This window comes from Oreochromis aureus, linkage group 15, assembly GCF_013358895.1.
Source record: "Oreochromis aureus strain Israel breed Guangdong linkage group 15, ZZ_aureus, whole genome shotgun sequence".
Lineage (NCBI taxonomy): Eukaryota > Metazoa > Chordata > Actinopteri > Cichliformes > Cichlidae > Oreochromis > Oreochromis aureus.
In genome coordinates, this window is record NC_052956.1 from 17,025,051 (window position 1) to 17,051,677 (window position 26,627).

General features: G+C 38.5%; 2 protein-coding genes across 5 annotated transcripts; one reads left to right on the forward strand and one right to left on the reverse strand.

Moving 5' to 3' along the window:
• Positions 1 to 1,192: 1,192 nt before the first annotated feature.
• On the reverse strand, positions 1,193 to 6,331 carry LOC120433152. 3 transcript variants are annotated; one of them, XM_039598881.1, is made up of 9 exons: positions 4,365 to 6,331; positions 3,700 to 3,734; positions 3,403 to 3,609; positions 3,131 to 3,219; positions 2,852 to 3,016; positions 2,711 to 2,743; positions 2,288 to 2,496; positions 1,796 to 1,973; positions 1,193 to 1,358 (listed from the first exon to the last, which is right to left on the reverse strand). In XM_039598881.1, exons 3-9 carry the CDS (start codon positions 3,594 to 3,596, stop codon positions 1,222 to 1,224), a joined length of 1,005 nt encoding a protein of 334 aa, XP_039454815.1. In that variant the 5' UTR covers positions 3,597 to 3,609; positions 3,700 to 3,734; positions 4,365 to 6,331; the 3' UTR covers positions 1,193 to 1,221. The 3 variants fall into 3 exon arrangements, with proteins under 3 accessions (XP_039454815.1, XP_039454814.1, XP_039454816.1); XM_039598880.1 differs by having other exon boundaries at positions 3,700 to 6,331; XM_039598882.1 differs by lacking the exons at positions 3,700 to 3,734; positions 4,365 to 6,331 and having other exon boundaries at positions 3,317 to 3,455.
• A 161-nt stretch (positions 6,332 to 6,492) lies between these two features.
• On the forward strand, positions 6,493 to 25,522 carry LOC116311134 (adenylate kinase 7-like). Of its 2 annotated transcripts, none has more exons than XM_031728179.2 (18): positions 6,493 to 6,740; positions 6,825 to 6,974; positions 7,565 to 7,679; positions 7,925 to 8,019; positions 8,096 to 8,206; positions 19,281 to 19,364; positions 19,449 to 19,537; positions 19,630 to 19,720; positions 20,421 to 20,498; positions 20,923 to 21,072; positions 21,790 to 21,918; positions 22,132 to 22,237; positions 22,546 to 22,674; positions 22,760 to 22,843; positions 22,930 to 23,127; positions 23,497 to 23,714; positions 23,818 to 23,973; positions 24,065 to 25,522. In XM_031728179.2, the coding sequence occupies exons 1-18, from the start codon at positions 6,663 to 6,665 to the stop codon at positions 24,092 to 24,094; spliced, it is 2,091 nt and encodes a 696-aa protein (XP_031584039.1). In that variant the 5' UTR covers positions 6,493 to 6,662; the 3' UTR covers positions 24,095 to 25,522. The 2 variants fall into 2 exon arrangements, with proteins under 2 accessions (XP_031584039.1, XP_031584031.1); XM_031728171.2 differs by having other exon boundaries at positions 23,815 to 23,973; positions 24,065 to 25,516.
• Positions 25,523 to 26,627: the final 1,105 nt, after the last annotated feature.

The following is a 26,627-nucleotide window of genomic DNA, read 5'->3' on the forward strand; positions in this document are numbered from 1 at the left end:
TGAACTCTGTGTTCTTCTAGTTTCTATATTTACATTTTTATATCAGCAGCAATCATAGTGCATGACCGCAGTGCTTCAGGAGTCCTTTGCCCTCTGATGATCTGCAAAAGGACTTAGCATTGAAAAAAGTATTCAGATCATATACTTGGACAAGAAAACATGAACTCCTGCTTTTACATGCACTCGTGTTGTTGGCAAAGATGGACTTACTACTTATTAAATAGATATATGTGGTAGTTTAAAATCATATTTAACTGCGACTGAGTTAAATAAAACTGTTTTATATACGGCTCTGCATTTATTCTGGAGCTATTTATTTGAGACTTTATAGACTGTGTGTTTTATTTGTGAAGAATAAAAAAATAACTAGAATTACTGCAGTAAAATATATGCAGTAAGTGTTACAACAGAAATGCTCAAATATACCTGTTTCAATATGGCGTTAGTGTGTGCTCACCATAATCTGGCTTGTTGTTCTGAGCAAAAAGTATGAAGCAGAAAGCAGAAACATCACACCAGCCTTTGGGTGAAACTGCTTCTGTGTTTTGTCAACAGCTCCCTTCAAGTCAAAGAAGCACTTTTTGGCAGTCCTATCTTTATCACCAGGTCTTAATCAGGAAAAAAAGAGAATGGTCTTAAATGGGTCATGGTTTTGAGGGACATTTGTCCTTATAAGGGAATGTAGGAAGCACACGGTTTGTCTGTCTTGACAGCTGCCTCCTTTGCAGCCCCCCACGTCCACATGCACACACTTAAGCAGCTGTTAGCAACAACTGCTTCTGCACAGCCTGTTAGGTAGACAGGGGTTTGTTTATCATTTGACCATTTACGATATACCTTTCAGAAAACAAAACTGTGCTCTACATTTTCTAAAAATGTTGTTTCTATTGAAACAACAGTAAAATCATGACTGGAAATCTACAGTTCATTATAGGTATTTTAATCAGTACTAAACTACTGCAAGTTTCCATCAATACTTAAACCACCGAAACAGATAATTGTCCTTCTTCCACAAATTGGACACCCTTTATATGTTAAAAATTATCTTACAATGTATCATGTCAATAGTAATATCCCAAAAACATAAAGCATCGGACCTCATGCAACAGAGAAAAAGAAACAACAAAAAAAGGTCACTAGACATGTATCATTTGCAAAATACTTTATTAAACGACAAAGTTTCCTTTTTACATTTCTTTGTTTCACGTCACTTTTTGGTATTTACTCCAGGATGGGGATGGATGTTGGGCGTCCTGCACCACCCATACGATCTGGAGCGTATCTGAGCCATTTCTGGACTGCTTGAGCAAAGACAAACTCAGACATAGAGTTCGCCCCTACCTGCTGCGTCAGGCCATCTAGGACAAAAATAAACACAAAAAAAACCAAAGAAAAAAAAAGGGAAAAAGGGAATTAGAGCACATGAATAACCTCTTGTTAATTGTCTTCGGCAGGGAGAAAGTCTGTAAACTACTAGGCTGATAAACATGAAAGTCACCAGGCGGAAATCAGCAAACTGCTGCATCACTTTGATTTCCAAAGAGCTATTAGCGGAACATTTGATAAGTCTTAGCATCGTGTGCTGTGTATCCTTTCAAAAAAAGAAAACATGGACAAAAGAAGCCGAAGACCTACGACTCCATCTCCAGAGTAACGGGACATAAAAGTCTTGTTATTAAGAAAGACAAAGAAATCTAGCAAAGACCGGACATAGGTTAAACGCACCCAGCACATCAATTGATCCCTTTATTGTTCACTTTAGACTCATAAAACAACAATAAAAGGTAAAACTTACCAAATATGCATTTGCACAGCACTGTCTCTTTAAATGCCCTTTTTTGCTTTGTCTGGTCCTTGGTTTTTTTCCCCGCCCAGTTGAGTTCAGAGGCCAGCTCGTTTGTAATGGCATAAGCCATTACACGGCGGACTCGCACCTCCAGTGTGGTCCCTCCAATCAACGCAAAGCGTCTCACCTATAGAGACAGTTTAAGAGATGGAATTAGCGTGTCTCATGTCTTAAATGTGTATGCAAGTGCTTGTGTGTTTACATCATGCAATTGATGACAGAAACATATCATTTAGTTTTCCCTAAAGCCTGATTTTCAAGTCATACAAAGAATAAACCAAAGTATTTGCAGTAGAATGTATTTGTTAGTAATATATGTTAGCCTGCTGTTGTATAATCAAGCAGATCATACATCAACAGGCCGTTGTTATGAATTTTAATCGAATTTGACAGCTATTACACTTCTTAGTTACAAGGTTTACATAACCTTTAAATACTTACCATTGCCTTATTTGCCTCTGGTGATTGCAGAGCTGCCTCTGCATTGTTTAGCTCCTCCATGTTGTGCAAGGGCAAATCCAGAGGCAATACCCCAGCATCTACAGATTCATTGCTGCAGGGATGGCGGATGGCTCTGACCTCCTCACGGAGATCGTGAACTGCTCTGGTCAGGTCTGACACCATCGTTAAAATCTTATGTAAGGTCGCATCTGTTTCAAAGAACAATTATAGAAAGATTAATGGCTTGTGACAAACAGGTTAAGCAGCGTGATGCGAAAAATGATTATATCCATGAGTGATGGCTTCACATTCTGCATTCAAGCATAAGTTGTTGTAACTGCTAAAAGTGTTTACTAGTTTTTGCCTGTCACATATATTTGTAATACCATGTAAACTGTCAAATTGCAAGATTTTAGAACTTGCCTTGTAATAGTGGCCTCACAGAGACTCTGGAATCTAAAAAAAAATCAAAACAAGATGACATTCAACAGTATAAATTTGTGTTTTGAAGATAAGAGTACAATGATATTGTGATGCAGCTTAATAACTTTTTTAAAAGCATACCATCTCTAGCGACGGCATTGACATCAGACTCTACATGCTGGGGAGATCGCAAAGCTGTGTCGGCTTGTGTGTTGTGCCGGAGTGGCGAAAGGTGCCGGAAGCTGGGCGGGGTATTATGATGGTTGCTATCAGTCCGCTGGGGGGCAGACTGCGGAGTGGCGGGGGCTGTTTAGACAAAAAAATTTTTTTTAAGCATTTAAGAATACAGACAACTTGTCTACAAAGTTTCCTTGTTTCACACACAGATATGTACACAGACACTAGACAGTATGTTATTACCTGGTATTTTCACTCGAGGGGCCTGGGGAAACCGTTTTTTTTGAGGCTGCTCATCCTCAGAGTCTGCATAAGTGTACAGGGGATTTGGTCTAAAGAAATGAAATTAAAAACAGTCATAAGTAATTGTAAATGTGCTTTTGGCGTATTTTTTCCTACAGTTACAGTTTCATTTGTAACAATACACACCTGAAACGGAGACATGCAAGAAGGTACAGTATATAAGGAATTTTTGAAGTGCACAAGTGTACAAGGCTTGGCATTTAAATTCTTGCCTGTCTATGCCTGGGTGACAACAGTGGGACACACCAGACTCTTCTGCCACCCGCGGTCGCTTAACTTCAACCTGTGCATTGTCGCTTTGGATATTTAGTTCGCCAACCATCTCTTCAAAGTGCCGGAGTATATCTGACTGTGCGGCCTCAACCATTGACCTTAATTTGCGCCTCCTTGACCAGCGTGATGCCATTTTCAGTGTATATCTGATTAAAGAAAATGGTGCGATATTTGAAAATAGCCAAATAAGTAAATGGTTAAACACTAGGAATTATTTAAGGACATGAGTTTCTTACTTGTTTATGGATGGATGGTAGTTAACAAATCTGATCTGAAAAGAGAAAAAAAGGGGCACAATGTCAATAAAAAGAGGAAAAACATGATAGCCGAGATACATTACAGGTAAGTGACTTATTCATTATTCAAGGCACAAACGGAAAGTCATGTGTGCGTGCAACGGAAAGTCACGTGGACATGCCGCGTGAGCATTCAACTGAGTCGAAAGTCTTCTTTGTGTGAATTGAAGTGTGCGAATTGAAGCGAGCGCTCTCCAATCATCAAAAGTAACAAAGTCATTGTACACATTTATAGAGTTACCTTTACGTTTACCAATCATATTGCAGAGATTAACAATTTTTTTTAGTACTATGGAAAAAAGCAACCATAGAGCGACAGTCTGGGTTGACGGTGGGCGAGGCGACTGCAAGGCTAACAAAGGAACCCACGAAGCGTTATGCTAGCTTTATAATGGAAAGACAGTATTTTATGAAACGAAAATGTTTTCTTTGTTGATAGATTGTGTTCTCGGTGCAATTTATTTGTTGCAGGACTATAAGCTGAAAGTAGACACAACATTTCAGGCTCCCAAATTTTATCCGAAACTGTACATTAACGAGTTTTTTACTTTTATTCAAACGCGACCGTCAAAATAACGAATAGAAGAAAATTCATTCACCCTTACCTTATACTAATCGTGGTGCATGCTACGCCTTCACCGGTCAAATCCGCTGAGCTGAAATGTAATTTCCCGCTCTACTGTACAAGACTTATGAATGGTTACCTGGAGGGATGTACCACTGTGAGAGGGGTGCTACGGAATAGTCCAAGTGATCGCTGCTTTAATCATACATAAATGGCATTTCGACATGATTTTTTTAAGCTGGTAAACTGTAACTACATCAGAAATCTTTGATAACAAAAGAACATTCAATCTACTTTCTGTGATACTTTATACCCGCTCAGTTCCAATACAATTTAACGCTCAACTACAAATCAATGGCTTTTCGATGGTGACCTGTAGGATGTGAAAGAGGTGCTTCGGAGTGATCGCCGCTTTAATCTGGTCAACTATAAATAGATGTTTTTTCAATGTTGTTGTTGTCACCTGGTCGACTATAAATAGATCAAATATCGATGACAAAAAAACAACTGTAAATCAACATTATTACAACGTCATTAAAGTTAGGATGTTGGTTACCCACAGTATTTAAATGTTGTTTCAAAATTGACATTTCAATCCTGACCATAAAATGGACCAGATGAAAAATCAATACCAATTCAATGTCGTCTTGATATCTGGGTTTTAAAGTTCATATAGATAACTAACTGAATATTTCATTGCTTTGCTTTGCATGCACCTAGAACATTAAAAGAGCTATCTAAGCTTTGTCACTGAACAGGAATAAACCCTGCAACCACCCCTGATAATGTTTTCTTCTCTCAGCCCTGTAGGGCTGCTCCTGCCATTACAGCGATTAGGTGCCAGATGCTCGACTATATTTGATAAAAAGCATGTTGGTTGTGATGCTGATCAAACTATCAGTTGATACAACTGTCAGTCATCGAACACTATATTAACTAAAATGATCATACAGTTAAATCAACACACCCAAGTTGGTTAATACAAAAAAATATGAATGCCATATCCTTCACAAAGCCAGGGGTAACTGCAGGATTATCATATCAGTGTGCTTTTACTTTTATCTTCAAAGCTTTTTGCTTTTAATTGAACTACAGAGCCTTCTTATTTCAAATACATTACAGAGTGCTGAAACCGTGTAGAGCAAACATGATCAGATGCTCCCAGGAGCTTTTCAGATAATGTCAGCTCTATAAATATGTGAGGTGCCATGAAAGTTTCCATGTTAGTGCTCCATTGTCCTACACCTACATGCTCATATAGGTGGGACTGTTTTGTGCATGAGTATGTGGGAGGTCAAGACAGGGATGTTGGTCTTTATCGGATGATAAACTGGCAGTCCCTTCAAGAAAAACTGCAGTGGCTATAGAGGAATTACAGTGAGAGCGAATATAGAAAAAATATGTTTTGGTTTTATACAGCCCATAGAAAAAGCTGTACAGATAACATGAATGGCATGTGTCTAATTGGGTGGGGTGCCCAAAGAGGACTCAGTTAGACATTAGCAGCATGTTTAATCATTTTAACAACCTGTATCTTATTCTCTCTTTGAAAGATTCCAGCTAATTGTTTTGTATGTAGCTAACTGTCACTTTAATGGGAAAAAACTCACAGCCCAACCCTGTTAGCAGTCCAGCCTCACCCTGTTTCTTCATGCTACTATCTAAAAGGTGAAGAATTAGGCTGGGAGTGATAGAGGAAAAATAGTGGGTGGAAAGAAAGCAGCAAACGAAAGCAAGGAGGCAAAGAAAGGGCATAGTAGAAGCAGGTAGTGTTAAATGGGGGGAAAGAGGGCAGAAGGGAGGAAGGGGTTAAATGAGGGGGAAATGAAAAATGTTAATAATGTTTAAAAGTTGTTTTAATATGGGGGCTAGCCAGTATGGAGGGCTAGGAGTGAGAAAATGATTTAATTAGATACACCATTAAATAATTAATAAATTGTGTCAATAATTAATTAAACGGCCATTCATTTCATTTAAAACATTTAATAAATTATTTATTTATTTAATTCAATTATTTAATTAATGACACGTTTAATTAATTCATTATATAATTAATTAATTCATTATTGAGACATTTAATTAATAATTTAATAGCGTATTTAATTAATTAATTTTGTCACTCCTGGTCCTCCATACACCTTGCCATGGAAGCGCTCGAGAGCTAGCTAGCGAGCTTCATTGGCTCAGCCATAGCAACAGTAGCGAGTCCCTAGCAACATTTAAGAAGACTAGGAGCAAGATGGAAGTTTCTTTCTCGTATTTCTCATTTCCTGTTGTAAAACTTACAGTCTGGTAATAAATATAGCTTTTTAAATCAGGCAAGGCGTTAGTTTTTAAAATGGGGGACAACAAGCAACAAACTAAGCGAATTTTTATCAACGATGTTGACAGATATTCCTCCAAGCACATCGCGAAGGTAAATATAAGGAAAAGAGTTTTTATTGTTCCTGCCTAACCTGTCACATTAGTCCACTTTAATATTACTGACTTGTCTGAACAGTTTTTAGCCTCATGCGTGGTGACCTCTGAGGATGAGGAAGAAGCAGAAGCATTAGCCTCCCCTGAAGGTGAACCTGCTTTCCATGTCGTCGGTACGGTGCCTCCTTCCTCTAAAGGTGAAAAGTGGGATTTTCTACGGGAGAAATATGAGGTGAGCTAGATGCTAAATGCGAAAGACTGTGGGACATTGTCATGATCTGGGGTTGCTCCAGTTGGTTAGGTTAGCAACATTATATGCCAAAAAAAAAAACTTAGGTCAGCTGAGTATGTGAATATACTGAATGAGGTGCTTTTCTTCCATGATGAAACAGGTATACATGCAAGATACACGCCAGGGTTCATTGGGCTTAAAGCATGAAGGAGTGGCTCTGGGAGACATCAATTTCACACATAGATTGGCCACCACAGAGTCCAGACCTTAACCCCACTGAGATTTAGTGAAAAATAAGTGCAAATCTGTATAAAAAAATGTCATGGCATTGCATAAAGTTATCCAATCGATACCCCTGCAAATGTGTGTCGTCATCAAAGCTAACGGTGGTATGAATAATATGAGTGTGTGGCATTTTTTTGCTCCAGGCAGTGTGCTTATAGAACAGATTCTGATAAGGACAAATAATTTTAAAAGCCATATTTTTTTAAACCAGTTAATTTTAGACTAAGCAACTTTAATTTAAATATATTTATGGACACAGCAAGAACAATTGAACGTCTAATAGGGTATACAATTTCCTGTTGCAGTCACCAAGCAGTGATGAGCTCCTTCAGCACCTGCTGGAGTGTGATGTGGTGGTGTACAACATCTCAGAAAGTGCCACACAGCAACAGGTTGAAGAAGCAACGTGGGTGCTTACAGGTATGACTGTAAGACTTCTACAAGACCAGTGAAAGATTAGATTTTTTAAATCATAGACAAAGATTTTTAGAGGCCGGGTACCTTTAAAGGGCACTGTTTGCAAGATTGTACCTAAATCCCATCATGTGCTTATTTTAAATTTATCGCTATCTATCTTCATGAGACAACATTTAAAAGAGACTGCATTGTTCCAATAACACGCTAATGTTGTTTGTCATCCCTGCTTGTTCTTCTTTTACAAACAGCCCTTCATAATGAGATGCCGAGCTTCAAGTCTCAGAAATTGTTCATCTTAGTCTCCACTGTAATGACATGGGCCATGACAAAACCTCAAAACCCAGTGAGTCTGGAGAAAAGGTAAACAGTGTGTGAACTTGTCAGATTTCCATGACTGAGAGTGTAATCTTACTCTTCAGGATGAAGCTGATGTTCTGGTATCAGAGGAACAGTTCATAAGAAGAAGGCCTCACCCGGCTTTCAGAAACCACCACAGTTTGGAAAAACTTGTGCTAAAACTGGCTAAAGGGGTAAGATTATGATGCTGAAAATCACAGTATCCTACAAAATATGTTTCACAATGTTACGGGTCCGAAATTGAGGACGAGAGTAAAACAATCATGGTCCAAAAGAGGTCATCAAACAATTGATTTTAATGAATGCACGCAGCGTGGAGAGGTGCAAACTGCAAAGCAGTTGTACATCTCTACCCAAAATACACTCTAGATTGTTTTTATAACATCAGGGTATTGTAACGCCCCTTCTTGCGTTTACAAGCACATAATTTGCATGTACAGAACATTCATGTATTTTAAGAATTAACTGCAACATAGAGGTTCCTCCTTGTGGCATACTCTTCCGAATATAGTGATGACCTAAGGCCTTTGAGGTCACCATGGACTGGACATCCTTCCGTCACCTGTAACTAAGCAAACTCAAATACCACAAGAAGCTGAATACATTCAGGCCTTTGCTCAGCTACTATTTTACTGTAACAATATACTCAGCATATGAGTTATGATATATATATATTTAACTCAATCATTTTAAAGTAGTTATACTGCACCTGTAATAAACATGTTAATATTTGATTATGATAACCCCTATAATATAAATTATAACATAATGCCAGCAGCTTCAATAAATGCTTGGATGAAATGATAATTAATGCAATGACAAGATGATGGTTATGTAAAATAGTCCCTATAATTCTACAATTCCCCTTTTGACGTCTTCCAAAGACGCCACTACACTATTCCCAGGTCCACTACCTTCGCTCTGACCCTCTCTCTGCTACACCTTACTAACCTACTGTGTTCATCTCAGGTTCCTGTCATTATTCAAAGTTGGTTCCCAATATCATATCAGGCAAAATCACAAACCCTACTGCCACGTCTGCTTTGTTAAGCTCTTCAGTTAGACTCTGTACCGTTTGCCAATCTGTGTGTACATGTCTCTACACTTTTAATGTCTAAATGCACATCTGGATGTATGTGCACTTGTATGTCTATCTGCATCTATGAGTCAGTGGTTTTCATAAAAACGCGTTAAAGTGAAGAATGTTTCCTGACTATTAACTCCTGATACTGGAGGGACTTTCCGGGTTGCCCAACCTCCTAGGTTTGGCCTTTTACACTTTACTAAAGAAATTTTAACAGAGCCCAAAGAGATTTTTATTTTGCTCCTGTGCTTGACAGGTTAAGCGAAGTTGTTTTTGTTTTGTTTTGAAATTTTTCCTTCTGTGTGTGTGTGTGTGTACATAAGTAAGAATATGATAATCAACATAAGATCCCTGGTTTGCAAATGATTTTCTGCCCCGCTGCAGGGCAACATCATGTGGTGGTGAGTCTATGTTGGCTAGTTTAATACAGATATGTAACAGTTGCTTGATTGCATGGCCCACTCAGAGTTGCACAGTTTTAATGTATGTGGAGAGTGTTTTCACAGTTTAAACATAGGTTACTCACATTTCTAGCCTGATTGTTTCCCAATAAAAGTGAAATCAAACATTACATTTGATTTTACTTATGTATTTTCCTGTTCTGGGCTCTATCCATTATATTAACTTTATTTAATCTCAATACTCTTTTATGTGTGTGAGCAACGCTTTTTTTTTTTTTTTTTTATTAAACACACCCCGGGTAAAATATACACCATCCCCTGTCAGCCTAAATCTCCGCTAAAAAGCACACTTCAAAGTTTTCTATCTGGATTTATGCCTCCTTTGGCTTCAAGCATATACATAACATGCAAAGGTTACTGTTAATGCCCGTTAGACAAGTTTCCATTATCTACAACATTTTGTTTCACCCGTCTCACCCTCACACATTTCTTGTTCACTTATTGCATATTTATCTTTAACACCATTTACCTCAGTAGTTGCTAAGCAGAAACAAAGCAACCTGTGGTCCACCTTTACCCTGTAAAATAAACCCCTGTCATGTTTGTGTCTGTAAGCATGTTTTGCATTCATTCATTACACTCCCGCCATTCCTGCAAGTTAGGAGCTGTAAAGTTGAAAGCTGCATCAAGTCCAGGCCTTTGGCCTGGCCTATATTAAATCATGTGTGTTTGTAAGCGTGCATGCAATTCACCTGCTATGTTCTCATCTTCCCTCAACATGTATCACCTGGACACTCTCACCAGTGAAGCTTAAAACCCTCTTGGATAGAACATCAACTCTAAACAAGCACAGATATGCAATGTGTATAAAATGAACTAAACCTGTGAATAGAATGAATGTGATGACAAACCTATGCAATGCAATATGAACCCTGTAAACAATATTACTGGTAAACAATGCTGTAAAACATATTCTTAATGCAATCATAATAATGCAGATTATATAATAGGAATAAAGAATTTCCCTCAACCCAGGCAGGGTTCGCAACCCTCGCCATTATCTTTACCAACCATCCTCTGACACAAGGAATGATACCACAACTAGCGATGACCAATATTCCCAAAAGTACAGTCAAAGAAAACATCACTGACACTTGCCAAGTTTACTTAGCCACACCTTTCCATTGTCCAAACACAGATGTCATCCAGGACGCCAGCATATTTTCGATACCTGAGTGCTCATGCATGGTTTTAGATAATTCGATTTCGCTCTCCGTCAGCGAACTCGGACCTAATTGTTCTGCGAACCCCATCATGGCGTCCCTGGTTTGGTCAGAGAGTCTCAGCAGGTTGTAATGAACATAATACGGCCAACATTTTCCTTAGGCGTTACCCAAAGAAATATACTCTCCGATCCTGCAACTACCTGACTTACCAGCTTGCACTCATTAGGAACTCCCTGGGCACTCCTATGGAGTCTATCCAGGTCGGCGAGTTCAAACGAGGATCATATGCATGGGTAGTCTGGGTCCCTCTTTGGCCAAAATGTATCTCTTACGTATGGCAGCTAAAGTTCACGTGTTATGTTGTGGAATAGCCTTTACCTGGTTTCCAATAAGCATGATCGGAGCTCCCAATCGCACCATCGCACATGTCCCCACGCTTCCCATAGGAACACGAATATCTTCCCACAGTATTAGTAGAGCCCACTTCTTGCCCATGTTCCAATTACCGTGGTAGGGTCGCTTACATTGTTGGTGGTTCGTCCTGTGAGTGTGACAGCACACCTAGTTGGGTCGATCTCTCCCACCTTGTACTTTTCATTATCTGTAGAAAACTTGAAACATGTAATTATCTAATTTTAGCATAAATGGTCCCACTGCTGTCTGCTTTGAAATGGCAGGGAAAAGTCTGGACAACACAGTACAGTTGCCAGTAGTCACTTCACTTCTAGTTAACTGTAACATACAATCATAGCCCCACTCATCCTCTAATGCAATGGTGCGGGCTCTGTAAACAACCGTGACCTAGCTGAAGCACAGGCAACACAGTCAGATACATGTTGTTCTCTAGCATCTTGAGCCACCCAATCAAGCCAGAGGTTACTGTCCTTGAAACCCGTGGCGCGCTTTATCAACTCTTTAAGCTTCAGTCTAAAGTAATCTGTTGTCAGAAGTACTCTCCCTTTTGGTTCCTGTTCCTTTTGAGCTACTGTTCCCGAAGTTACCATCTGATCAGTCAGAATGGTGATTAAGCTTTCTGCAGCGGCTTAGACTTTGCATCAACTAAATTTACCCTAAGCATATCATGGGGTGATTGCAGACCCGTACCTCATACGCTCTCCAGCTACTACTAGCTCCTGTACACTTAATGACGTCACACAAATCAAATGTGAATGAGCTGGTAGACCCTTTACCATAATTCAACCCTATGCCCTTATTCCTGCTGAGACACTCATCACCTTTACCTGACCCCTCGCGCTTTTGTCTTTTTACCGATCCTGTTTTAGCAACTACAGTCTCAGGAAGTGCTGGGCTGGACTGGCCTCCGTGTTCAGACAAGTGGTTCGGAGTGCCCTGCAAAATATAGACAATAAACAACACAGCCATAGTTAATATCATTGCATACAATAAACATGTAGTTGTAAGGAGCATTCTAATCAGTTTTCTCATTACGTGTCTCTGATTCGTGTGTTTTGCATCATGTTATATAAACTTTGTATACTTTGTAGTGCATTATGCTAAACAAACCAACCCTTTCAATTCCCCAACCCTATCTGTCTCCTCAACGGGTTGTATGTTTTCAATGTTTCCTTATTATTTTGTCATAAAATAAATCAAACTAATAACTTAAGCTGTGTGACGGCACCTTGCATTTACGCCAGGCTGTGAACTGCCCTAAATCTACTTGCTACACCCCTTTTCACCTAGTTTAATTTTTTCAATCCTAATTTAAACTATTCCTGACTTCCCTCAATGCACACTGTAAAGTGTAAAAGATACAGTTAGCTTTCTCCTGGTAAAAGGTCCTACATTATTTTCTCTACCTTTGGAAACATCCTCTATCGAGTTAACCCATTTCATTTTTCAAACTTAGGCCTGATTTCTTCGCCCCTTTAACGGGTAGCGCATATCCGGTCTGAACACTGTGTTTGGGCAATTTACTTAATTGTTGCAGGATTTCTATGTTATGTAAAGTTCCTCTCATCCCTTTTATGCTTCCATTATAACCTGTGTCTAACAAGCTTTTGATCTTCTTTGTAATATAAACAACTCGGTGTATTTGTGCTCTGTTCTTCTCCTTTCTCTCATCTGATCATCTCAAGCACGTCCTGTACCAAATTTGCTTCCTCTTTTCAAGCCCACATTTAATTACAAGCTCTAACACATTTGCCCTATACGGCGGTCTCTCGACGTGTTTCCTGTCTACTTATAAAAATACCAGAGTTATTCTCAGAACTCAGAGCTGAAGTTCCCTTTTCTAAGTCTGTAGGTTCAAGAAGAGAGCAAGCTGCTAGTCGGTAAACAACTTTATCATCACATAAGTTATTAGGTAAACGTCACGTAGACACATTTCATGTAGCTGATAACATATATACAATTTTCCTTTGACATATCTGTATGTGCACGCCTAAATTATAACCTCTTATTCTAGAAATCAAAAATAACCTGAAAATAACACTTTCTGCCTCAGTTTTACCATAGCTAAATTATCAAAAACCTAAACATCATCAAGTAATCCTAAAACCCCTTTCAAATTAAACCTTAAATCCTGTAACTCCCCTTTTTGTGACACATCTCATGTGTTACAAACTCAAAATCCTTCACTCAGGTTAGGGCATTAAAAAGGTTAGTCATATCATATTAAGTCTACATGCTCCGGACCTTCAAACCTGTTTTTAAGGAATGAAATCAAATTAATCATCATGTCAAATCTTTTCTTGGCTCCATCCACAGCCTGCATCCTTGAAACGTCCTATAAACAAAAGCCTGTGTGTTAACCAGAACATCACCTTTATACTCACTTTCTCCACTGATGATCCAACCTGTGTTATAACCCAAAATAAACTTACACAGAACAGTTATTAATCATGTGTCCCCTCCGTTCATGGTAACTTAAGTTACATCAATGTTTCCCTTTTAGCATTTAGCATCCTATAATGTAATAACATAATCCAACCCCAATAAATAATTTTCTCAACGCACACATCAATATCCCAAAATCAGCATCCCCAGATTTAAGTCTCCCACTTGTCCTGTTTGTCAACCTTTTATTTATTTCCCTCTTGGTCCCATCACTCACATTCACTCCCATGCATTCACACATGATATTTTTGCTGATCTGCAGCCTTCTGCGCACGTGATCAGATGCTCCACATCAGCAAAATGAGCTCAATCATTTGTTTTATTTCGTTTTTCCTTTTTAGGAAAATAGTTCTCTATACTTTTGACTGGATTGACTCGCTGCAATCCTTACTTGGTAATTTGTCCGCGCCGTCAGTTCACTCTCTTCCAGGCCTGCTTAGAGCAAAATGAGAAAAAAGAGCTGATTGTTAGCTCATCAAAGTACAAAACAAAATCACCTGACAGGTTTTTTCTAAGTGCACTGTTATAAAACTATGGGCCCTTTTAGACCTGTCCATATTTATCAAAACTCCCTCTATTAAAATGAAAACAACAGCCCCAAAAATCTTAAACCATCTTAAATTTCACCCATTCAACACACCGAAAACCTCGCCAACAGCTACACCGTTTCAGTACACAACAATAACCCCGGTTAAGCACTTTACCATACTCAGATTCAGCCTAACACCTTACAACAATGTGTCAACACTAATTTATAAACCTCCTAATCAAATTTGCACCTCTGAACAATCTACCCCTCCTTTAAGGCCTCAATCACACACACACAGCAAGCTCCTCTGTCCACATTCACACAAGCTCTCAAACTTTTCCATACTCAGCCATATCTCAACAATTTAACTTGGCAAAAGAAATACATGTTTAAACTTTATCACATTATTTAATTATTTTCATTTTCTTTCTATACTAATCACTTACTTTGATCAATCAGTGCAAGAGCACTCCTGAGTCACTCTTATAAACACTTTTCTTTTGTTTTGTTTTTTTTTCCATCTCTTTAAATCTTTCCATCAATTGTATTAACCATTCACACCATTCTCTCACTCATACAAGCAGCAAGCAGATCTTCATTGCATATGCTTATGTTCTTAGCCAGGTTTTTAATCAATATCTGTTCATTAAGCTTCAGGAGCTTGTCTTTATAAGGTTAATGCATTTTCTGTTTGTGTGTGTATGGGTATATGTTATTTTGCATCTATGGCTTCACAGTCTCCCAGACTTCTTCCCAACTCTCCAGTTAAGCAGTCAGTTTTCTTTTTCCCCGAGTTACTAACCCACATTTTGATTTCCCACCTTAAATTACCGCCCTCCTGGTCTTCAGCCAGGAGCTGGGGCTTGCTTTTCAGGTTCCTGGACACATCATGCTGTGAACAATTCAACCAGAAACTTGCCTTAACTTATCCATAGATGTTAACCTCTAACTTTCTTCCGACTGCTGCTGTGGAGAGCCGGTCCAAGTCTGCTTTACTCCTGAAAATAACAAAACTAAGACATTTTCATTATTATCACCAGTGGTTAAATAACCCATTTCTCTGTCTCTGGTCAGAAACACCAATTATGCCATGCATGTAAGCGTGTTCTTCCCTGCATTTTATGTTAATTGGGTGTAAACTACTTCTTCATTAAATTAATTCATTGAGTTCTTCGTTGCCTTGCGATGTATTCATGTTAATGTACACTACGTGTAAGCTGTTTCTTCATTGCATCCTATATATTCATATTTAATTTATGCATTTCACCACTGAGCTTTAGATTCAAACTATCTCACTTCTGATTCATTTCAAAAATATCTCACATGTAACAATTTGTATGTGTGTTTTCTATTCATTAAGGTAATGACAATTATTTCTTTCATTATTCTTACCTTTTCTAATGTTTACCTCTTTGTTATGCTGTAGTGGACATCCCTAAACAATTCATGAGTTCAGGCTTCAATTTTCAATCCAATTATATCCTATATTCTCGCAGTCAAACTCGTCCAGCTTCATCTCTCACTGGTCCTCTCTGCACAATGTCCTATTCGGGCTTCAAAGCTCCAGCAAACACAGTCTCAACTCAGCTGCTGTCTTCTTCTCTGTTTCTTTACAGTCTTTTCTTTCAGATTAAGTCCCAGCATGGCAAAATATCACTCAATGTCCAGTGCTCTTCCACAATTCTTTATCCCACTGTTCAACTGCCCAGCCTGTATTTTCACAGTACATGTTGCATTAGTCTTACATGCTGCTGCTGGTCGTCAGTCGTCATCAGTGTTAATGGATCAGTGGCCCTGTCGTTTGCCTGCTGTATTCAAGTCCACGATGTTCTATCTGTCTTCATCAGGTGATTAACTGTCTTTTGCGTGTCTTCTCGGGGTGAAGGACAAAGTAAGAGCTCAAGCTGCACAATTTCGAGCCAAAGACTGGCTTATTTTCTCCCAATTCTTTTAATCTACTTTTCTGCTGCTGAACTCAAGGTTGCAAAGTTGAAAGACGCCCACCTGTATTGACACACTAAACCATATAATTAGTAATATATGCATTTTTCTTAAAGGCTTCATTTGCTTCATGTGCCTAGAGTTAAATCTCTCTCTGTGTTCTTTCTGTACACACTCAGTTCCCATATATGGGCATGCACAGTTCCTGTTCACTATTTCCTGTCGCTGCAGCCCCGGTAGACAGAGCAATATTTCCTGTTCCTCAAACTAATCTAACTCCTTTGTTTTTGTTTTCTTGAATTAAAAACACTTTCAAACTTTAGCACATCCTACTTTTCATCACACAAGAAATATATTTCACACTCCTTTATTCCATACACACCTTTTAAATGCTCTAACCTCTTTCAGACGCCATAAATCGTCTCACACGCACTGCCTTTCTCTCTCTCAGACTTCCCCTTTCACTTAGACAAATCACACAGTCACTCAAATCACATACTGACAGCATTCACACAGTTAAAATCACACAAAATACGCTTTCATACGAGTATTTTGGACATGCCTTCCATGATCAGAAAGAGCAAGTCAAAAGAAAAAGAAAAGAAAACTGAAACCTCTCATAACATCACTGAAGGTCAAATATCTTCATAGACCCAAAAGTAAGCATATTATTTCCCTAGTCAAAAGTCAAACCGTTACTCACAGTAATTTTAATCTCACAGCCTTTGTGTTTTGAAACTAAAAGAGGAAGGAACAGCGCCCAATTTAAACTGCGCATGTTGTCACTCAACAACACACACACAGAAAATGTAACTGTATATATATTATCTCAAACTGAAACAAAACCCATCTAAAAATCCTAAAACATCTTACTTCGACACCCCAAAACACACATGGCTTGCAGACATATTTATTAATTAAATTATCTCAAATTCAATTTCAGTTCTCAGAACCCAGGTAACGGTCTTAAGTATCAACAGTTTATGTATCCTATCTCAAAACCCCGCAAAAGTCATACAGTCATGGCAAGAAATAAAACTTTACTTACATATTGTAATAAACAAAACCAGCGTCTTAAGTACATGCATCAGCAATGTCTAGCAGTCTCTATAAACTTCCTATCAATCTTACACCGTTTTACCTAGTACAGACACGTGTCAAGCAAACCCCATACTCATATTCTACAGTTATCATGAAATACTTATCATAATCAACAACAGTCACACAAATATAATAAACATAAACTGCATTTCTTCCCTTAAAACACAGATTGAAGTCGTCCTTAACCCTGGCTCTGCAGTCAGTCATTAGCCACTCATTAGTAAACAGGAAATGTCACTCTAAATAAGTCACAGGCATCTCATTTACATAGACACAGACACACAATCTCAAAATAACCAGCCTGCTGCAGTGCCCGTGGCAGACAGAGCCTATATACAAACATAGAAATTATAACACAGAGACGTCTGATAAATTAAATAATATTTACAAGGCCTTAAATTGCATAACCTACCGAATTTAGACAAAATTTTAACTTAACCCTCCAGGGGACAAACTCCCTGAGTTTTTTATGATCAATTTAACCAGTCTCGGCCCCGGGCCGTGGTCACATATCTAATGCCCTAACACAATTTAAAAGCGTCAACCAACTCAACCCCTGCCAAGAAGCCCTGTTTTGGGGACACTTCACATCCCAGGCTTCCCCGAAGTTTTAAGTCAAAAGGTAGACGCCCGAAACCCGGTTTCTACTGACCAAAAAAGTGCAAACCACCGTCCCGGACGGCAAAGTGGTCCAACCACTAGTTATTCTGGAGTGCCCCAAGCTCCACAGTGACCAACTGACTATCCCTCAACTGAGGACAAGGTCTAAGCGTCCTTGACCTTGGCAACCGTTACGTCTGAGCAATACACTTCTTAGCAGTCCAACTGCCGTTCTAGAATAATTTATAATACTTTGAAAACACCCCATAAAACTACACAAGCAATCTTATTGATGTCCAAGCCCGGCTTTATGTTCAATTAAGACTTAACTGTCACAAACTCTTCGCCAATAACCTATAACTCTAACTTCACTCTGCAGTCCAACTGCTTTAAATACACTTATTCTCTTTACTCTTTACTTATTTTCTCTTATTCTCTTTTCCTTTGGGACTTTAACCCAGTACCTTTAGTGAGACTCTAACTCACTTTTACTTATAACTTATCATTACTTCAGCTTCAACTTCTCATGAGATTTTCACCAAAATCAAAACAGACATTTAGCAGTAATTTCAGTGAGTAGACTTTAATTTCTCATGTCCAATCTGGCACATTTTGGAAATAATTCAACAGGTAGTGCCTTACCTTTGAATAAGCCGGCTTATGTCCACTCACTTCGACCACTGACTCGTGTCTGCTCGTTCGAGCGCCTCGGACCCTCTCAGTCTCAACCTCCAACTCTCTCTACTCAACCCTCGGCCAATGCACCAAATGTTACGGGTCCGAAATTGAGGACGAGAGTAAAACAATCATGGTCCAAAAGAGGTCATCAAACAATTGATTTTAATGAATGCACGCAGCGTGGAGAGGTGCAAACTGCAAAGCAGTTGTACATCTCTACCCAAAATACACTCTAGATTGTTTTTATAACATCAGGGTATTGTAACGCCCTTCTTCTTGCTTACAAGCACATAATTTGCATGTACACAGAACATTCATGTATTTTAAGAATTAACTGCAACATAGAGGTTCCTCCTTGTGGCATACTCTTCCGAATATAGTGATGACCTAAGGCCTTTGAGGTCACCATGGACTGGACATCCTTCCGTCACCTGTAACTAAGCAAACTCAAATACCACAAGAAGCTGAATACATTCAGGCCTTTGCTCAGCTACTATTTTACTGTAACAATATACTCAGCATATGAGTTATGATATATATATATTTAACTCAATCATTTTAAAGTAGTTATACTGCACCTGTAATAAACATGTTAATATTTGATTATGATAACCCCTATAATATAAATTATAACATAATGCCAGCAGCTTCAATAAATGCTTGGATGAAATGATAATTAATGCAATGACAAGATGATGGTTATGTAAAATAGTCCCTATAATTCTACAACAACAACAGGAGCAATTCATCCCAAGATTTTATAAGGATCCCAGGAAAATAAATATATCTAAAAATAACTAAAAGTGCTCTGATTTTTCAATCTTACAGAAAAAGTCCAAACTTGCTGGTTATGTTGTAGCTAGTGGCCTTCAGTATGGAAAGGGGGAGGACCTCTTTCATTACTTTTTCAAGGTAATATTAACACATTAACACATTTTTACACTGCATGTCTTTGTCTATACTTCTTGAAGAATATGTATTTGGTATTTCTAAAAGGTTTCTTGGCTGATGGAGTTTCCAAAAGTTCCCATATTTGGACAGGGCACAAATTACATTCCCACGATTCATGTGTCTGACCTTGGAGGGTGAGTTTATTTAACTGTACTTCTGCACATATGCTATATATACTTGGAGATAAATGGCACAGAACTGGACTAAATATATATTTGTCTTACAGAGTGATCCAGAACATCATTCAACTCAAACCAAGACCAAAGTACATTGTTGCCATTGATAATTCCAGGAACACTTTAGAGGATATTGTACAGGTGATTTTGTGATTCTAATTTCAACTAGAACAGCTAGACTTTGCATTATGAAGAAAAACACTAGATTGAAAACTACACTCATTGGCCACCTTATTAGTTATCGTAATTCAGTTGCTTGTTAATGTGAATGTTAGCATTCACATGGCATCAACTGAGTGCACATAGCCATGTAGACATGGTCAAAACGACTTGCTGCAGTTCAAACCGAGCATCATTATAGGGAAAACTACTCACATGGGCTCACCAAAATATATATAGCAACAGCAAATAACACACCATGTAACAAAGCTCAAATCATCTCACACTTTCCTTGAAGATGACAGACAGATGACATCATTTCAATGTACTCAAATGGCCTTGCCAGTCACCCGATCAGAATCCAATAGAGCACCTTTGGGATGTGGTGGTGGATTTTGAGATTCAGCTACTGTGTGATGATGTCATGTTTCTGAGGAATCTTTCCAGCATCTTGATGAATCTATGCCATGAAGAATTAAGGCAGCTTTGAAAGTAAAACGGTTTCTAATAACTAGTAAGGAGTGCCTCATAAAGTGTCCAGTGAGTGTATTTATAGGAAGAATACTCTTTTTAAGTGATGAAAATCCAGCTGAGATCCTTTGTCAGAAGTCACGTTTGTTAGTTTGGCAAAGAAGGAGAAAATACACACAAAACAATCTCTTTCTTACCTTTATGTCTTTAGATGATAAGTCATGTGCTTGGACCAGAAGAAATTCAGAAATTACCACCACAGGAAGCGATTGCCATGAAGGCGTTTAAGGTACCGTAAACTATGTGATTTATTTTATTTCATTTTAAGATGGTTTTGATTTTTTTCTGCCTATAATGCAAAGATGTAGAGCTCTATATATAAGTATTTTAAGCAGAATACTCACTGTACTGCTATTACTGTCACTTGCAAATGTAAATGTTTTCGTTAGTCCCTGAAAGTGTTGCAATAACAGCTTGTGACACAAGAAAAAAAGACTCAAAAGTTTGCGTTCAATTTCTGTCGTTGAGAGATTTAAAATGTATTTTCTTTCCGAGTTGTTTGCTGTTACAACTCCAGTTTCTGTAAATATGGATCAAATAAACTATCTGCTGTTTGTTTGGCTTGTAGTAAGCATTAGTGCTATCTGCATATTTGCCGAAAAAATATTTATTATCAAACACACTGTTGGTAATTTAACACCTTTTTATTTCAGCCAGAGGAACTGGAGTGCCTCGGCATCAACCTCCGCCTGGAGACCTTTATCATAAATGACTTTTTCAACCTAAGCTGGACGTCTGAAGCCGGGATGGTTGAAAACATGTATAACATTGTGCAGGAATACAAAGACACCTGGCAGCTGCTTGTGAGTGTTCCAAGTCTGTCAAATTAAATTTCACCAAACCATTTATGCAAATTAGTGCATCTTTTAGGATATGCTACACCATTTGCATAAGTCATTATACATTTTCAGAAAACCTGAAATAGAAAAGAAATTACTTTTCTCACTTTTTTCCCAGTATATTTGTATATTACACATCATTATATTATTATATTGTAATTCATACGTTCTGATTTGTGGAGAAGGTTAAAAAAATACCATCTGGTCATTCTGCAAGAAATTGATCAGATGGTAGGCACTGCAGCCTGAATAATCAATTAAGCAACTAATTATGAAGAGCTCATCGATTCATCTTGGGATCCATGCCTGTCCATGTGTTCAATTTGAAGAGATTTTGAAAAACCTATTGATGACCGAAAGTTGTCGCAACTGTTATCTGGAATGTGTGACAACAGCTTTAGCTCTCCATTCCACTGCCGTAATCACAAGTGTTAAAATACGACTGTGTGTGTGAATCATAGATAGAAAATGAGGCTAGTATGAAAATGTAGGCAAAAATGTATGTATCCCACAAAATGTAGGTGTCACACTTGGTGGCAGGAAAACTGAAAATTGAGCTACAATGCATCCAGTGCTTGTTTCTGTATCTCTCGCTTGTTACTCTTTCATGACAGCTGATCATTTCTGAACAACAAAAACTTTTCTGAATCATCAGCTTTTTAAAAAATTGTTCTTGTTTAGCCCATTCAAATCTTGCTGCTTGGACCTCCAGCTGTGGGGAAAACTACCCTTGCAGGAAAGCTCTGCCATCATTACCGGTTGCACCACATCAAGCTCAAAGAGGTCCTTGAAGAGAAGATTGCACAACTGGTCAGTGGAAGCAGAACTGCACATACATACCAGACAGCTGATTTTCCTCTCGCTGCTGTCCTGTAGCTACAGGAAAATGTGCTGCCCTCCTGTGGAAGTCTTTCTTTGAATACAGGGGATGTACTAATGCAGGTGTACTTTGAGACTTGTTATGTGGTACCAGTGAAATTTAAAAATAAAGAAAATCTGTTATGTTTCTTTTGTATGCTGCAGAAGGAGATAGTAAATGGACCTAACCCTGAAAATATCAGTCAAGAGATAATGACTGCTGCACAGACACAACTGGGGAATATTCACAAAAGTATGAAGGAAAATCAAGGTTGGTAACAGAATTATAACCCTAAATAAGACAATCTTGTGAGGCTGAAAACTGCAAAACACGTTTGGTTTATTTAAAAATCTTTCTTTGCAGTCGTTTTGAGTCCAGGTTTTTTTTCTTTTACTTGAAACTGTAACTTGAAAAGTCTCTAAAAACACACGCTTTTGTGGAGAGATGGACAGCATTGTAAAACACAATTTGTCGGGGTCTCTGTTTCGAAAGGCTTCATTTTTACCAAAACTGTCAGATTCTGTGTATCTGTGTTCAGATTTCTGTGGTTTATTCAAACTAGTGTTTTGTTCCATCAGGTCGACTGGTTGACCGTCTGCTTTGTGAAATTGTGGAAGAAAAACTAAACTCAAAGCCATGTAAGAACCAAGGCTTTGTTCTTGATGGTTTCCCTAAGACTTATGAGCAAGCGAAGCTGATTTTCTCTGGTAGGGTTCATCAATTATTTGAGTCACTGTATAAGCTTTAAAAGTCTTTGTCTCATAAAGTATAGCAGCTGTTTCTGTTGCTCAGATGTGAATGTGGATGAGGATGCAGGGAAAGAGGATTTGGCATTGATGTCCAAAGCACCAGCCTACAAACAGGCCATCACTCCAGGTTGTTTATGTCTTTGTTATGTCTTTGTCTAAGCCTTTGCTGACTTATCAGAATGAACTTACTTCTGTTTCCAACATGTGTTGCAGAGTATGTTTTTGCCCTTGATGCATCAGATGACTTCCTGACAAGGAGAGTACAAGGACTTGCAGAAAACGTGGCAGAAAAAAAGCGCTACACCCAGGATGAATTTGTACCTCGCCTGACAAAACACAGACAGCTCAGTGGAGCTGAGGAAACAGTGTGTGACTACTTTGATCAGATTGAGGTTCACCCATTACATATCGGTACTGTCTGCAAAGCCACTACAACACTACACTCTGATAGACTGATCACAAACAAGAGACAAAAAGTACTGAAGAGCACATAAATTATAAACCATGAGCAGAACAGTAAAATTGTCGAACATTTCAGAACATGTTTGGTGGATGTGAGAGTGTCCGACTCTGTCTCCATATTGTCTGTTTCTATTAGTCTTTTGCTCTTTCCAGCATCAGGGGCCAGATTTATAATAATATGTAGATTCAATGTGTAACCCTATACATGCACAGAAAGGTAGAAAGTCAACTGCAACCATTATTAGCAGTCAGTTAGCCACGAAACAAAGGTCTTTCCTGTTTACAGTGGCTGTGTTTGTGTGATTTCTTCTTCTCTAGAGGTCAGGACAGATGATCCACAGTACACAGACATCATGAAGATGATCACACGGGTGGTGGGCCCTCCCAAGAATTATGGCTTGAGTCCAAAGGAGCAGGAGGAGCAGGACCGGAAAAAAGAGGAAGAGAGGAGGCAGAAACAGTCCGCAGAGGCTGCTGAGCGGAAACGCAGGAATGAGGCTGTGCTGGCTGAGATGGCTGCTCAGTATGAGGACTGGGTAAGTAACACTGTGTCCATCAGAGTGTTTCATACCAGAAGATGCAGAGGAGCAAATGGCTCTTAAATACTAACTGCAGGTTAAATAATTTAATCATTAGCAGAAAAATTTATCAGAGGTGAAGAGACAAGAGAGCGAGCAGCTGGAAGTTCAAGCTCTTCCCCTGCGAAACTACCTGATGAAGTACGTGATGCCCTCGCTCACTGAGGCCATGGTAAAGTGCTGCAAGATTAAACCAGAGGACCCTGTTGACTTTTTGGTATTTAAAAAACAAACTTTCCAACAGAATTACCTTTATTGAACATCAGTGAGCTGATACGGCAGTTGAATTTTTTTTATTGTTTTTTCAGGCGGAATGTCTTTTACGACAAGAAGAATAAGAATTGCTCCGATGAAGGCCGTGCTCTGATGCTATTGATCAGCATTTTTATGTTGTTACACTGTTACAGGATTATAATTAAGATGAAATGGTTTGAAAAGAATTTTGTTAAAGAATGTGTTATCTGCAAACTACAAAATGAACTCAGCATTCAATTAAAAAACTTGTACACAAACCTCATCACCAAAAATAAATATTTAACATTGACATTGAACGGTTAATTTTTAACACACTTTCAGTATCAATTTTACTACATGCTCATAGGTGTAGTAAAAGTATGATTACAGCTCTGTCCCCTCTGAGCCTCCAGCTGGTGGGTGACTCAGCTCAGACTATTGCTGAGTAAGCACTTACTGGAAGAACAACTATGCTGGGACTGGTTTTATGTAAACACGGTACTCTTCAGAATTAACACTGTAAGGCTCTGCAGGTGATGAAGTAGAACTTAAATATATTTTTCATTGATATATTGTTACGTCTTGTTCTTATGGGCTGGAATCTAATGTATTTTTCTGCATATGTTAATATTTATCACTATAATAAAAATAGATGTTGCTTTTCCAGTTATTCATAATAAAAAAAATTAAACTGCAAGGGAGAAATTCAGTGAGTAAAATTTGAGACTTCACTCCAGCCATCTTTGTTAAATTTTGTTCTTTCAACACTAGATGGTGCAGGTAGTCTTTCTGTAAACTTTACAGAGAAAGGAAAGATTGTTACTTCAGTTAATCTGTTTTGGGGTTTTTAATTGTGTGTTTCTCAATTCTTCCAAATAACAAGACAGTGTTTATGTTCTGCTGTTCCGCTTTCTTGCTGTGCTGAGTAAATTAGTCTGCACAAAGAAAAAGCCTTTGTTGTGATATCCTTGTAAAATATGTCATAAAATAAGAGTGGGGCATTCCTGTTGTAGTGGTCATTAAAGGCAAAGTGGTGTCTGCAGTCTGCTTTGCAGTCGGTGACTGAGGAGGGAGCTGTTTCTAGGCTCACTTATGCTCAATGGAAAATATGACACAAAACACCCTTTTGGTGTGCTAGGCTTTATCACAGTAACAGTCAGGAATAGTCCACTAGCACTGCGGCTGTAATAAATAATGTTACGTTGTCACACAGTCTCAAAAATAAATGCTTGATGTGTAAATATTCAATTTCCATGCAAGGTTTATGAAGATATGGTGACAAAGAGCCTTATTTTACTCTTTATTATGATTTAATTTTTCACAATATACACTACGCAAACTCAAACTTCAGTTCCTGTAGTGGCCGCCCAACAGAGTCGCGTTAAAATGCTAATTTTTACAACATTACGAATTGTTCTTCTTTGGATAGTTTCTCCCTTCATACCTCTAGTGGGTGAGTTAAAACACACACACACGCACAGTCAGCTAACCAAGTTGTGTCTGCTAGGCTTTTCAAGAACATCCAAAGGTTTATGCTTAAATATTGTGTGTCTGTGCAGTGGATCAGTACAGTTTATGACTTTTGCTAATAAACCTCTTACCAAAACCTATACACTTATGTATACTTATATATCCATATTTTGTACCACCTGTGCCCTGTACATCAAACAAGTATTATCAGTTATTTGGAAATAACAAACAAACAGTTTAACGCAGTTCTACAGTCGCAAGATTCAACCTGCACTGGCTGTAAGGTAACACAGAAAAAAACACCTGTATCTTCTATGTGCTTGGCCACCCCACATTTCTTTGAAAGTGAAGTCAATCAGATGCTTTCCAGATGGTATTGCTTGGTGCATGAAAATCTTCATGTATTTTTCTGCATTCATAAGTTCATCAGTTTTAACAAGATCCACAACTGACTGAAATGTGGCCCTAAACCATTACAGAGCCTCCACCGTGTTTTACAGATGGCTATAAACACTGTTGTAACTTTCTCCTGACCTCCTTTGTACATACTGGCAGTGACTTAAACCAAAAATGTTAAAATTTTGATTCATCACTTCCTGTTTTTCTGTGTATCTCGGTTTTTTCTAACAGGCTGCTAGATATTACTTTGCGTTGCAAGTAATATCAACCGTTCTTTTAAATCTGTGTGGTTTCAACCACCTTCTAGGGTGACATGGGGTGCACAGCATTTCTTTCCCTCAGCCCTTGTGCCACATATTGAGATATTGTTCCATATTTTGGTTGGCTCTAGTTTTTAAAAGACAACACTATATTATTGAGGTGTTTCTGATGCCTGGCTTTTTTCCACTGGCTATGAAGAAAGCAGGGAAGGCTGTCATCATGGATCAAATTCAGGTCAAATAACCCATCACAGTCTTTTGCTGCCTTAGCTATACACAAATAATTCACCTCAAAGTCCCAAGATGTTCAGATTTCAGTAGAATTTGTACGCTAGCATAAAGTAAATTAGATGCAATTACAAGAAATACTGAGAAACTACTGGGGTAAAGGTGGTGGAAGGCTTTTCAAAGACTTGTTTTAGCCTTTTTCAACAGTTATTTTTCAGTTTTACAGGAACATGACATAAAACGACACGCATCACATCATATGTCATCACATGTCCCTTTA

Excerpts from the sequence above, each read along its gene's own strand:
- LOC116311134 (XM_031728171.2), top strand. The coding sequence starts at position 6,663 with ATGGGGGACAACAAGCAACAAACTAAGCGAATTTTTATCAACGATGTT. Across the intron at positions 6,741-6,824 it reads CCTCCAAGCACATCGCGAAG|TTTTTAGCCTCATGCGTGGT; the intron begins GTAAATATAAGG and ends TTGTCTGAACAG. Across the intron at positions 20,499-20,922 it reads TTGCCATGAAGGCGTTTAAG|CCAGAGGAACTGGAGTGCCT; the intron begins GTACCGTAAACT and ends TTTTTATTTCAG.
- LOC120433152 (XM_039598880.1), bottom strand. The coding sequence starts at position 3,800 with ATGTATCTCGGCTATCATGTTTTTCCTCTTTTTATTGACATTGTGCCC. Across the intron at positions 3,220-3,402 it reads TGTCACCCAGGCATAGACAG|ACCAAATCCCCTGTACACTT; the intron begins GCAAGAATTTAA and ends TCATTTCTTTAG. Across the intron at positions 1,974-2,287 it reads CAGAGGCAAATAAGGCAATG|GTGAGACGCTTTGCGTTGAT; the intron begins GTAAGTATTTAA and ends CTGTCTCTATAG.